The following is a 14,126-nucleotide window of genomic DNA, read 5'->3' as shown; positions in this document are numbered from 1 at the left end:
GGGTGTTGAGTTTTTATAAGTTCTTAATATCTTTTGGATACTATCCCTTTATCAGAATGTCATTTACAATATCTTCTCCCATTCTGTAGGTTGCCTTTTAGTTTTGTTGATTGTTTCCTTCGCTGTGCAGAAGCTTTTAATTTTGATGTAGTCCCAATAGTTTATTTTTTGCTTTTGTTTCCCTTGCCCTAGGAGACACATTTAGAAAAAAGTTGCTTTGGCTGATGTCAAAGAAGTTACTGTGTTCTCTTCTAGGATATTTATGGTTTCAGGTCTCACATTTAGGTCTTTCATCCATTTCGAATATGTTTTTGTGTATGGTGTAAGAAAGTGGTCCAGTTTCTTTCTTTTGCATATAGCTGTCCAGTTTCCTCAACACCATTTATTGAAGAGACTGTCTTTTTCCCACTGGGTATTCTTTTCTGCTTTGTCGAAGATTAATTGACCACATAGTTGTAGGTTCATTTCTGGGTTTTCTATTCTGTTCCATCAATCTCTGTGCCTATTTTTGTGCCAGTACCATATTGTTTTGAATACTACAGCTCCATAATATAACTCAAAGTCTGGAATTGTGATACCTCCAGCTTTGCTTTTCTTTTTCAAGATTGCTTTGGCCATTCAGGGTCTTCTGTGGTTACATACAAATTTTAGGAATCTTTGTTCTAGTTCTGTGAAAAATGCTATTGGTATTTTCAATAGGGATTGTATTAAATGTGTAGATTGCTTTGGATAGAGATATTTAACATTTGTTCTTTCAATCCATGAGCATGGAATGTCTTTCCATTTCTGTGTCATCTTCAATTTCTTTCATCAGTCTTTTATAGTTTTCGGAGTACAGGTCTTTCACTTTGGTTAGGTTAGGTTTATTCCTACATATCCTTTTTTTAAAAGATTTTATTTATTTATTTGACATAGAGCACGAGCAGGGGGGAGGGGCAGAGGCAGAGAGAGAAACAGACTCCCCGCTGAGCAGAGAGCCCAGTGCGGGACTCGATCCCAGGACCCTGTGATCATGATCTGAGCCAAAGGCAAATGCTTAACAGACTGAGCCACCCAGGCACCCTATTCCTACATATCTTACTATTTTTGGTGCAGTTGTATATGGAATTGTTTTCTTAATTTCCCTTTCTGCTATTTCATTATTGGTGTGTAGAAGTGCAACAGATTTCTTTACTTTGATTTTGTATCCTGCAACTTTACTGAATTCAGCTTTTTGGTGGAATCTTTTGGGTTTTCTATATATAGTATCATGTCACCTGCAAATAGTGAAAATTTTACTTCTTCTTTATGGATTTGGATGCCTTTTCTTTCTTTTTGTTGTCTGACTGCTGAGGCTAGGATTTGCTATGTCAAATAAAAGTGGTGAGAGTGGACATCCTTGTCTTGTTTTCTCCTGACCTTGTCAGGTTTTCTCCTGACTTTAGGAGAAAAGCTCTCGTTTTTCACGATTGAATATGATATTGGTTGTGCGTTTTTCTTATAAGGTTTTTATTATATTGAGATATGTTCTCTCTAGATCTACTTCCCAGAGGGATTTTATCATGAATGGATCTTGTACTTTGTCAAATGCTTTTTCTACATCTATTAAAATTCTTGAATTTTTTTCTTTTTTTTATTATGTTATGTTAATCACCAAACATTACATCATTAGTTTTTGATGTAGTGTTCCATGATTCATTGTTTGCGTATGACACCCAGGGCTCCATTCAGTACGTGCCCTCTTTAATACCCATCACCAGGCTAACCCATCCCCCCCACCCCCCTACCCTCTAGAACCCTCAGTTTGTTTCTCAGAGTCCATAGTCTCTCATGGTTCGTCCCCCCCTCCAATTAGCCCCCTTCATTTTTCCCTTCCTGCTATCTTCTTTTTTTTTTTTAAACATATAATGTATTATTTGTTTCAGAGGTACAGGTCTGTGATTCAACAGTCTTACACAATTCACAGCGCTCACCATAGCACATACCCTCCCCAGTGTCTATCACCCAGCCACCCCATCCCTCCCACCCCCCACCACTCCAGCAACCCTCAGTTTGTTTCCTGAGATTAAGAATTCCTCATATCAGTGAGGTCATATGATACAATTACAAACCCTCATCATTGAAAGATTCTTATTTATTCTTAGAACAGTGTTGGGTTAATGAGTCAAATGTCCAAAAGTCCTCTGTTTCACATTTAATTATATATATATATATATATATATATATAATTTTTTCTTTTTAATCTGAGACAGCTTCTAATTTGTGAAAGCATCACCTTAAATCTACTTGTTATTAAAATACCATAAATACTAGAATTTGCATCCTATTAACCCACCCAATGCTCATCAAGAATTCTGTATTTCTTGGGAGGCCTTACATTCTTAAGATTCATAGAAGATGTGTGTTTTATACTGTAAGGGCTCCTTGATTCTTAGAGACCATTTTCAGTTCTCAGACAAATGTTCTTCCTGGTGGTTAGACTACTAGAGACCTGGTAACCCTCAGAATCTAGTCTTCCTGATCCAGTTTATAAACATGCCTATTCCTTGCAAGTTTTGCAACCTATATTAGCCAAGTCTTCTTAACTATCTGAATCTAAACCACCTTCAAGGGATGCCTAGGTAGCTCAGCCGGTTAAGCATCCGATTCTAATTTTGGCTCAGGTCATGATCTCAGGGTCATGAGATTGAGCCTGCACTGGGCTCTGCACTCAGCAGGGAGTCTGCTTAAAATTCTCTCCCCCTCCTGCTGCTCACACACTCTCTCCCTTTCTCTCTAAAATAAATAAATGAATCTTTTAAAAAAAGATTCATTTATTCTTCAATATTATTCTTCAATATTCTGTCACATTACATTTACGCACATTGTACTTATCCTGATACAGTCATCGATATAACTTTCTTCTCTAATAAATGGATGTAATTGGAGATAGAGAACTTTATACAACCCACAGGCTTTAGACCCAATAGTGATATGTTTATAGAAGTAAAAAGTATAATATTAAATGTACATTTTATGCACAATGATTTAAAAAGGAAGCAAATTTTGGGGCACCTGGGTGGCTCAGTTGGTTAAGCGTCCAACTCTTGATTTTGGCTCAGGTCATGATCTCAGGGTTGTGAGATCGAACCCCACATTGAGCTCTGCACTGGGGTGGAGCCTGCTTAAGCTTCTCTCTCCCTCTGCACCTCCCCCCTCTAAAAAAAAAATAAAAATAGAAAGGAAGGAAATGTTAGTAGCATGAAGAAATTGTATAAAATTCTATAAAAAATGAATAAATAGTTGAATTAGTGTATCAAATTTTTAAGTGTTCTTTCCTTAATGTTTTCTGATCTTGAATAACTTTTTTTCGATTTCATTTTTAGCCATGCAATGCTACTTGAGTAAATTGTTTATTTTTCCACTGAGGCTGAGTTTTAGCATGCTAAAATCTTACTTAAAATTTTTAATGCCAGGGAATCTCAGGTAAACAGGTCATCATAGGGCAAGGTAACAAATTGTAAGTTTTAAACAGATTCTAATATATATTGTCCCTCTCTTGAAAGGTATGCAAAGTACAATAAGGAAATATATATTAAAATGTCCTAATGCTAAAATGTTGCTTATATTATAGATAAGTGGATGTGAGTCAAGGGTATCTGATATGAGGATCCATGTAATCAGTACACACCAATAACTCCTTGGTAAATTAATCTTGAGAAATTATTATAGGTTAATAAAAAATAAAATAGAGGGCATATTTAAAAACTGATCCTATTCTTTATCTCTTATAATTTGCATTTCTTTTTTAAAAAAACATAATATTTTTTACTAATTTTAACCCTCCAGTATGGATATGATTAAGGGCCTTTCCTTTCTCCTTAGCAGATAGAATTTTGAGTAGAAATGATTTCTAACTTACTTAAATTACATATTTTGTAAGACCAGGGTACACCTGCAAAATTTATAGAACAATCCACAGTACTAAGCCTTCCACACTATCAATGAACATCTGGTCTCCTCCTTATTTAATAAGAGGATTCAGAGTTTTTTAAAAATGTTGCTTCATGAGAATAATTGATTTAGATGCTAGGAGTAAATGTGGCAAAGAGTGTGTGTTGAGAGGGTAGGATATCAGAATAGGAATGTTCTACCATGAGACAGAGACAAAACTTGATAGAAAAAAGAGAACAAAGGTTTCCTTGTCTGTCAGACTTTTCAGACCATTTGTTATAGTAATGTGCATAGTGCGTAGTATTTTCCTCTATTTAATTCCTCATGGACCACTTTTTTAATGAAGAACCTATCTCTTACTGGTATTTTGGAGAAGATACTATGTGACAGGTGATCCTAAATCCTGATTTAGATTTTAATCCAGTGAGAAAGAACAAAAATAAAATATTCTATATGTATGTTATACATACGCATATATATTTTTATAAATGTGTGTATATATACATATACATATGTTTATCTGTATGTGTATATATGTGTGTATAGATATACACACAGAAACACATAAATAAATTGACACATAAACATAAAAATTACAAAATATAACATGTATAATGCAGCTGCAGTTCATGAGCTAAGGAAAAATAATAAAGAACATCCCATTTGGATTGGATGAGTCAAGACTTTTGTGAGGAGGAATTCAGAGATGATCTCTAAATGTGAATGTCTTATTTTGCAAAATTTCCAAAAAATAAATACACACATCCCAGGTATATGAAATCAGGGTATTTCCTTTGTGTATTTTTCTTTATCCCATTTATATAGGTGGAAAAAATTTTTAAGCATTTAAATTATTTCTAGGAAAAAAATGCTTTACAACAACTTCTACCTTTTTCACCAGGTGCAAAGGAAATCTCTGCTTCACACTTGGCCACATTTGACAGTGGTAATCTGTTTTCTGCTTCTGGCACTTGCCTGTTATAGATGTAACTCTTGTTGTCTGCCAGGTTCCATGGGAATATTTTGGGGAGTCCTCCCAAAAGTATGTTAAACAGGAATCTTCATTTTTTATGTGGTTACATGATATTGCCTGAAATTATCTTCAGAGAAGGAAATATGAGATGCATGTTTTCAACACTTCACTCCATCCAGGTTTCAGACTTATTATACAAAAATAATGTTTCTATGTATCTTGACAGATTTTTTTTTATAACAATGGGGAGAACTAATGGAGTCTAGTCTCATCTTTGGACTCTAAGATGTCATGATTATATTTAATCTTAGTGCTGTGTGGTCTCAGCCAGTCGGTAACCAGTATTGTGACTGGACCGGCCCTTGTGGGTCTTGATTTCAAGATACCTTCAGCAATAACCACCAGGACACTGAAGAAGAAAAAGAGGTTTATTATTCACAGGTATTGGTAAGCATGAGGCACATCTGGGACCACACAGAGCAGCGCGTGCCTGGGGATCTGCTTTAATGGGTGTTGAGTGTGGGGGCCTAGGCTTTCTAGGGTTCCTTTTGCATTGATGAATTGAAAACCTAGGAGTGAGAATTCAAAATTCAGGAAGAGTAAAAAGCAAGAGGCCCCAGTGGTCAGTTAAGAGAGATCAGCCAAGATTTCTAAAACAAAGGAGCCTCGTGGAGGGGAGACACCTATCTCTTTATCTAGTCGGTGGCCAGCAATTGTTCCTTCAGGATGGCTGTCTTTGAAGTGGATGCCTCAGCAAGCAAAGCTTCAGTAGGGCACTTGCATTACAGAAAAGAAAAGGCAACTGTTAAGGCTTACACTACACTTAGACATGTTTCATACTTGGCATTACATCATCTATCCCCTCGGTTATTTTGTCCTTAGTCTCTGTTTTGCTTGTACATCCGTACTCCTGTCAGGACTTCTCAGGGTCACCTGTCTCTGTTCAGCTGTTGTCAGCCCATGGCTTGAAGGCTGAAGACCTGCTTCTTCCCTGCTGGGGCCCCAGCTCACCTGGGTACCGGTTTCCAAAAGCAATCAGTCCCTCCATTTGCATCTTTTTCCTTTCCTCCTTCCATGAATCTTATACCCATTCTTCCAAAAGTTGTCGTGACAGCCTCTCTAGCCTCTGCACTAGCTCTCTGCTCTGACCTTCTGCCACGTACTGTTTGTTCTCGCCATTTAATGCTCAGTAAGTCACGTACTTACTCACTCTTCCCTTTCCAGGTAGCCAGTGTCCGGGTCCTGGCGTTCAGGTGTGAACGAGAGCCCCTCTCCTCTCACACAGTGCACGAGTTAGACTAGGGAGGAGGCAGGGAGCACAATTAAAACACACGACCTGCTTTACAAATCATACAGCATTAAAAACAATAAAGCAGACCTGTAAATAATACTGTAGAAAGATACCCTGCCCGCACTTCTTTCTTAGATAAAAATTGCAGCAAGAAACGTGAACTATGACTCCATTTCTCCAAAAAAATAATAAAATGATCAATGTTTATACATATATGTGTGTGGCTGCAAGAAATTCGATAAAGATGAGGAGAACCATATAGCAGATTGGTAAATATCATTGCAAGATTTGGGGTTAAAATGTGGAATTAAAATTCTGTAATATTCAAATATGTAATCACTGAACAAGCACACATTGAATAATTAGATCTCACACTGAGCATCTTTAAGTGATTTGGTGATACGGTTGTGACTAATTTTCTTCGTGATTGTTGTAAATTTAATAAAAATTGTATTTCAATATAGTTTTCATAATTTAAACCATCATTTGCAATATAGTTTTGAAATTAAATTTAAGTGTTACTTAAGATAAAATAAAAACAGATCGTAGAGAAAACAATATGTTAGTGCTTATAGAAGCATATAAAAATAAAAGCATTTAGGGGTGAGAAGAACCATGAGACGATGGACTCTGAAAAACAGACTGAGGGTTCTAGAGGGGAGGGGGTTGGGAGGATGGGTTAGCCTGGTGATGGGTATTGAGGAGGGCACGTTCTGCATGGAGCACTGGGTGTTATGCACAAACAATGAATCATGGAACACTATATCTAAAACTAATGATGTAATGTATGGGGATTAACATAACAATAAAAAAATTTTTAAAAAAAAGCATTTAGGGGTGCCTGGGTGGCTCAGTCAGTTACGTGTCTGCCTTTGGCTCAGGTCATGATCCCAGGGTCCTGAGATCGAGTTCTGCAGGGAGCCCGCTTCTCCCTCTTCTCCCAGCTTATGCTCTCTGTTGCTATCTCTGTCTCTCTTTCAAATAAAGAAATAAAATCTTTAAAAAAATTTTTAAAAAGCATTTAATATGGAAGTGCTAAAACTTGAATTCTCTTATCATTACTGATTACATTTATTTTTTTATTATTTTTTTAAAGATTTTATTTATTTATTTGACAGAGAAAGACACAGCGAGAGAGGGAACGTAAGCAGGGGGAGTGGGAGAGGGAGAAGCAGGCTTTCCGGGGAGCAGGGAGCCCGACACAGGGCTGGATCCCAGGACCCTGGGATCATGACCTGAGCTGAAGGCAGACGCTTTAACGACTGAGCCACCCAGGCGCCCCTACTGATTACATTTAAATCCTGTTACCTTTGTATGCTTCAGAACTCTGTCATGAATGAAAATAAATATTCTAGATAAGGGATTCACAAACCTTTTCTATAAAGAGCTGAACAGTAAACATTTCAGGCTTTGAGGGTCATACGGTTTCTGTTAAAACTACTCAGTTCTGTTGTCACAACACAAAAGCAGTCATAGACAATATATTTTTAAAAATTGACATAACAGTGTTCCAATAAAAGTTTGTTTACAAAATCAATCAGTAGGACCAGATTTATCCATGAATTTAGATCATCAGCTTCTGCTCTACACTGTTTAATAGTGATATCATTGGGTATTATTGAGATTTGTAGTAACTTTTACACCTCCTTTAAATATCCAGTGTCTGGCTTTTGTATATGAGTTTTTACATTTTCTGTTTAAAGCCTTGTTTTTTTTAATTTTGTTTTTTTTTTCTGCTTGAACATCCTTGTACTCTATAAAAATAAATAGATCTAAAAATAGCATATATTTTATATTATTTATATATAATATGTGGTTTATATATAATATGAAAATATTTCTATGTACAATTTTTATTTAAATAATATTAAATACACATTACAGTCATGATAACAAGTACAACATTTATAATTTATTTCAGATTAAATATTTCAGGTTATATGGCTGTCAGAGAAACATTTTATTTATTTATGCCAGGGCATAAAAGATCCCCAGTACCTTAATATGCTTAATTTATGTTAAGAGTGGTTCCTATCATCTTTTTTTTTTTAATGATTTTATTTATTTGAGAGAGAGAGAGCACAAGCAGGGGGTGGAAGGGCAGAGGGAGAGGGAGAAGCCGACTCCACACTGAGTGCAGAGCCCAAAATGGGGCTTGGTCCCAGAATCCCAGGATCATGACCTGAGCTGAAGGCAGACATTTAACCAACTGAGCCACCCAGGCCACCCCTCCTATCATCTTCTTTAATTGTTCTTTCCCACTTCAGCATTTGGTTTAGCTATCAGAAAGTCTTCATTCACAAATCAGGTCTGCATGGTTGATTGTTTCAATTATTTGCTAGTAAACATTCATCATGCAATTGATAGGTTTATAAATGGTGACTCCAAATGGTCATCAAAATCAATTTAATGGAACCATGTGTAAGTATATCCTTCATAAAGATCACATAAATAAACTATTTTCCATTTGATCAGTTACATGGCATTCAATTAAAATATTGCTGGAAAATGTCATTTTGATTAAAAAAACCTAATTTGTGGATCTGTAGAGATTACATGTCTACATTGTCTCTTCATGTGCTTAATTTGTTTTATTTGAAGTACATTAAAATGCAGACCATCTGCTTTGATGCCTACATGACTGTCACAGCTATGGTTCCAAATAATTTTAGAACCCTCTTTTTTCCTAGAATATTTTTGGGTTTATATTTACATAGAGTCATCCAATTTTTGAATTTACGAGTGGGAATTTTTTGGATTCATAGGTGTTATAGATTTGGAAGGAACCTGGTATATTATGTGGTGGTTATTTCATCTGACTATATTGACTTCAAGTAGGACAAGAACAACAAAATAAAACTGTCTCGGTTAAAGCCAAGAGAAATTCACTGATATTCCCCCTCTGTTTATTCCATCAGATTCCACAATAGTTAAGCAGCATAATTCACAGGGTTTCAGCATAAATGTTTATATACTACACTTGGACAACAAAGCTGGAGTGTCATAAGGCAAGTTTTCATGCCTGGATATGGATGTACATACGGCCACCCAGAAACGGGCAGTGATTTTGATGCATTCCACAGTCCACTCCAGCAGCCAGTGGTCCTGGGCAACTGCGTAAAGGAATATGTTTCCATTAAGCCAAATGTTATTCCCAGAACTTCAAAGTATTTCACTCTTTGGAAAGATATCCATAATAGTGTGTGATTAAAAACAGCCATAGCTGGGCCAGTTCAGCCTGAAAGCTGAATGGGACTCAGGACAGCTTCTTGTCAAGGCTCCTGTTGTGGTTGCTTTTAGGGTAGAAACACTCATTTCCAAGACATAGATGGCACAGATGACCAAGAGGCATTGCTGACTCTCAGACCAATGGCTGATCCAGACTGTTCCCTTGTAACTAGTGCACCTTTATTTTTTGATATACAAAAAAATATAATTCAGTTGTGCATAAGCCTTGAGAATTAACTTTCTACAGGTTGATGAGAAGTCTTGAATCATGATCATTTGTCCTCTCAACGACAGTTCTTATTCCTATCAGACTATTTAGATAACAAATACATTGTGATTCTCTCTTTACTCTCCTGAGAAGTCCATATATTATTAAACCATCCTGACATAATTAAAAACAAAAATAACAAAATAAAGCTCTAACTGTAATATAAAGGAGACATCAGTGGAAAGTAATATATAATGAATATGTACCTCAAGATGTAAGTTTCTGGGCACAACCTTCTGGCAAAACTAATAAAGTCGAGACATGTGCCTAAATGTAGAATTATATGAGAACAACAGCTTGAAATGTAGAAAGTTATGGAAAGATGTATAGCAATTCAAGTATCACAAGCAGCACTAACCTTGGTAAAGTTCTGAACAGAAAAAAAATGTGTTCCCCCCCCCAAAAAAAAAGTGTTTCCTAAGTTCAGCTGGTAATTGCATGCTTGGAAAATTTAGTGTATACTAAACTCATGAAAAATCTTTCTGTTTATATAAAATGAGTGTTAGGTTCTAGATTAAGATTATTATAAACAGCTTCTTTTTGTTTGTTGGACTGGTTTTCTAAATGAAAGGCTGGCAGGGTTTTCAAAAGTTGCATGAGCTATGGAATATTATTCTTTTGTGGGAGGCAGTCCTGGCTGGGCTTGACAGAATACCTATCTTCCCCATCCCCACTGTCCTCGTACCCCCAGCATCCCCACAGGGCAGTAGTATTTCCTAACCATTGTGCAAACCACAAGGCAACACCATCACCATCAATTTTCAAAATACCTTTTGGAGATGGTACCACCCACGTGAGAAACATAGCTATAGATGGATTTCACAGTGGGCAAACTGCTTAGACTACTGACAGAATAAATTAATTGCAGCCAATCACAAATGTCTGGCCAAAATAAGTGGAAATTTCACCTGGAATACCTTTCTTACCTTGTGTGAAGGGTTCCTCTCCATTCTTTTTTTTTTTTGAAAGCTCCTACTCATTCTTTAAGATTCAGTTGAGAGGACGACTCATCTAGTAAGCTTTTCCTCTAAACTAGTCCCTGTATCCTTCTAGGTTACCAAGAATAGCTTTCTTGGTCCTCATATCTACCTTATAATGAAATAATTGGTTTCCATATCTATCTCTCTGAATCAGCTATAAGTATTCCCAGAAGAGAGAAGTGTCCTCATAATTAGTGTCTGTTTGAAATAAGCATTAATTGTTACTTAGTGTTGAGAATGAGTTTAGCCATTTATCATTAATTTTCCCACTTAACTAAAATTTTTGAGTTTTGTTTTACCTCGTTTTGGATAACTGATAAGCTATGACCTCAGTTCCTATAATTTAAGAAACTCATTAGTGGTCTTCCAACTTTTAAAGTTACTTTTCTTTTTTTTTTTTTTTCCTCCTCCTCTCCCCCACCCAACTGTAGGAAAGGAGAAAGTCATTAAGCATTTATTTTTAGGTTTCTGCGGTACTATTGAAGTTCAATCGGATGTAAAACCTAACAGACAGCCCCAAATTATCAGGATTATCTCAAGGGACCCTGAATTAGATACTGAAAGTTGACAGAAACTGAAATGAGCTGGACTTAGCTGTTGGCTCAGTCTTGCCACGCCAACAGTCATTTCCGTTTTGTCCCACCTGGAGTGGTCCCACGCCACCCCCTCAAGGAGAGCGCTGGGCAGCAGCAGGGTGGCTGTTTTCTGGGAAGCAACTGGTTTTGCCATTTGCTTCCAGACTCACACAGACTCTAGCAAACTTGACATTAAACACTGGTGGGTCCTGAGTTGGGTGAAAGCCCGTGAAGGAGGGGCCGAGTTCATCAGGGTTCTTCCCTCCTTTGCGTGGGGTCATACGTGGCCTCCAGCTTTTTCTTCCATCGCTTGACCTTCTGTTTCTTTTTCATTGGTGACCCCTTCTAAAGTCTTCTTGCCCATGGCTTTACTGGCCTCTTCCTTTGCATCCTGCTCTGCAAACTTCTTGAACATGTTGGCATATATCCTGCGATCCCGCTCGTTGTGCTCCTTAGCCTTTTTCTGGCACATGGAGATCTGCAGTCGTGCAGCCTTATTCTGGGGATTAACTTCCAGCACTTTCTCAAAGTCGCCCTTGGCCGACTCAAACTCGTTCATGAGCAGCTGGGCTTCCCCCCTCCTGTACAAGCCCTTCTCATTGGCACTGTCTAGTCCAAGGGCCTTATCACAGCATTCCACAGCTTTGGTGTATTCTCTAAGCTTCAGGTAGCACATGGCCAGGTTCAGGAAGGCAGCAAGCAAAAACGACTCAGAAGCTTTAGACTCCTTTTCTGATAAGCCATATTCCATCTCTAACCAGGATACGATCTTCCCATATTGAATCACTGCCTGCATGTACTTGCCTCCCTTGAAGTACACAGTCCCCTTCTCTTTAACAATGGCAGCCTGCTCCAATTTTTCTTTGGTGTCCATCTCCCAGGATTCCTTGGCCTTTTCGAAGCTCTTAAGTGTCACTTCATATATAAGCTCAGCATTAGGTTCAATGCCAAATTTAGGCTTCCCTGCCTCTCCAAAACCATATCGTGGTCCAAGATATAAAATACAATGTTCTTCCCGTTGCATTTTCTCCAGGGCTTTGTCAATTCCAATTGGAATGTCATGGTCTTCTCCTTCCCCAACAATGAATACCACATCTCTGCAATCAAACATCCTTCCATCATAGCGGCCTTCCAGGTGGATTTCAACTGTTGCTCCTTCGTTTGGGTTTGAATATCCTTCTCCTTTCTGTTTGATTCTTCGGTAATGCCTCCATCTTCAAATAAATCCTCTCCTTTGAAATCAAGGAGCTCAATTTCAAAAAAGAGAGTTGCATTTGAGGGAATTTTGGGGAGACTGCCTGCTGAGCCATATGCATATTCTGGTTTGCAGAGTAAATGGCAGATCTCTCCTTTCTTCATAGTAGCCACCCCAATGTCCCATGCCTTGATGACTTGGCCTTTGCCAAGACTAAAGACAAATGGTTCATTTCTATCATGACTGGAATCAAACTTCTTTCCATTTGACAATTTCCCTTTGTAATGGACATAAACTTTGTCTCCAATCATTGGTGTTTCCTCACTATTCCCCACTCTTTTGACAATCTTTAATACTCCTCTATCTTTTTTAGAGGTGATATCCTCTCCACGTTCAGCCACAGCTGCTGCTGGGTTTTCTCCATTGTTCTTGGCACCTTCATCAGTAGTCATGGTCTTTTATAAGTAAGAAAACCGTAAAATGCCCAGATCTTAAGTAGTCAGCTCAGTAAGTTTGAACAAGCGCATACACCAACAACTGGTGAATCTGGATGTTCCTTGTACTAGGTCTTGCAACTTTTTTGTGCCTGGCTTCTCTTGCTCTGAATAACATTTCTGAGATTCATTTATGTTGTGTGAAGCAGCAGTTCATTCCTGTCGCCGTGGTTGCTCCTCGGCCCCGTCTCTCTCTGCCTCACCCGCGCGCCACTCGGCCCCCAGCCCGCCCAGCAGGCCGTCCGCGCGCTGGACGCCACCGCCCGAGACTTTAAAGTTATTTTTCTTCAGAAATTTGGAATGATTAAGAAATAAGACAAGCATGATTGACAAAGAAATATATATATATGAAACACTATATGTGTTATATATGTTAGCATATATATATGTGTATATGTATATATACGGTTCTTTATAAAATATATTATTTAATCAATTAAATACAAAATTGATTAATAAATAATATTTTTTTTTCTAGATTGGCAACTGAAATTTACTTTGTCAATTGAAACTAGTAAAATTGCATTTTTATTTTTTCATTCCATACTCTGTTTTAAGAGGTAGGGATATAGAAGTGAATAAAAAAAATGAAAAAAATGAAAGCATCTGTCTTCATGGAGCTTATATTCTAGTGGGATGATGTATGTGAAAATGTTAATACACTATACAATATAAATAAATACATTTTTTTATTATCGCTATTCATCCTATTCTGATTTAAAAAACTATAGGGATATTTTGTTGGTGTAGGGACAGGGAAAGTTGGAGGACATATTAACTGGCTGAATTAAACTAAGTGCTTCGAAATTGTTTTTGAAATGTGGAACACACACTGATTGTCCTTGTCATGGCATTTCTTTGCTTAACAATACCTTTTTTATAGAAATTTCTTGAAATGATTAACTTTAGCCCAGCATTTGTTCAATCTGTAATGATAGATGGATATTCAATAGGATAAATTGTTTTCCTTTTGATATTCTTTGATTGTGGGCTTGAATGAAATTTACATTGTAACTTTAAAACTAGTAGCTACACTGCCCTCTCTGACTTAGAGCTATCACATGCTTTGTGCCTCAAGAATTTAAAATTGCTCATGCTGCATTGGAAGGGATATAAGGAAAAGTAGTTTAGAACAGTCTTTATCAGGGGTGCCTGGATGGCTCAGTTGGTTAAGCGGCTGACTCTTGATTTTCGGCTCAGGTCATGATCT

The 14,126-nt window shown here is 37.4% G+C and overlaps 1 protein-coding gene and 1 long non-coding RNA gene across 2 annotated transcripts in view; both read right to left on the bottom strand.

Moving 5' to 3' along the window:
* Positions 1-4,771: 4,771 nt before the first annotated feature.
* Positions 4,772-14,126, bottom strand: part of LOC116638141 — a 61,749-nt gene continuing 52,394 nt past the window's right edge. The window contains exon 3 of the long non-coding RNA XR_004300636.1: positions 4,772-6,183. This is a non-coding gene — a long non-coding RNA (uncharacterized LOC116638141). The remainder of the gene's footprint in view (positions 6,184-14,126) is intronic.
* On the bottom strand, positions 10,962-13,181 carry LOC116638140 (peptidyl-prolyl cis-trans isomerase FKBP5-like). The gene is given in 2 exon segments (XM_032413848.1): positions 10,962-12,430; positions 12,433-13,181. Coding segments are annotated over 2 exon segments (1,368 nt in total). The 5' UTR covers positions 12,875-13,181; the 3' UTR covers positions 10,962-11,504.

Source organism: Phoca vitulina, unplaced genomic scaffold (assembly GCF_004348235.1).
Source record: "Phoca vitulina isolate PV1807 unplaced genomic scaffold, GSC_HSeal_1.0 scaffold16, whole genome shotgun sequence".
Taxonomy (NCBI): domain Eukaryota; kingdom Metazoa; phylum Chordata; class Mammalia; order Carnivora; family Phocidae; genus Phoca; species Phoca vitulina.
This window is presented reverse-complemented; position numbering and strand designations above follow the sequence as displayed.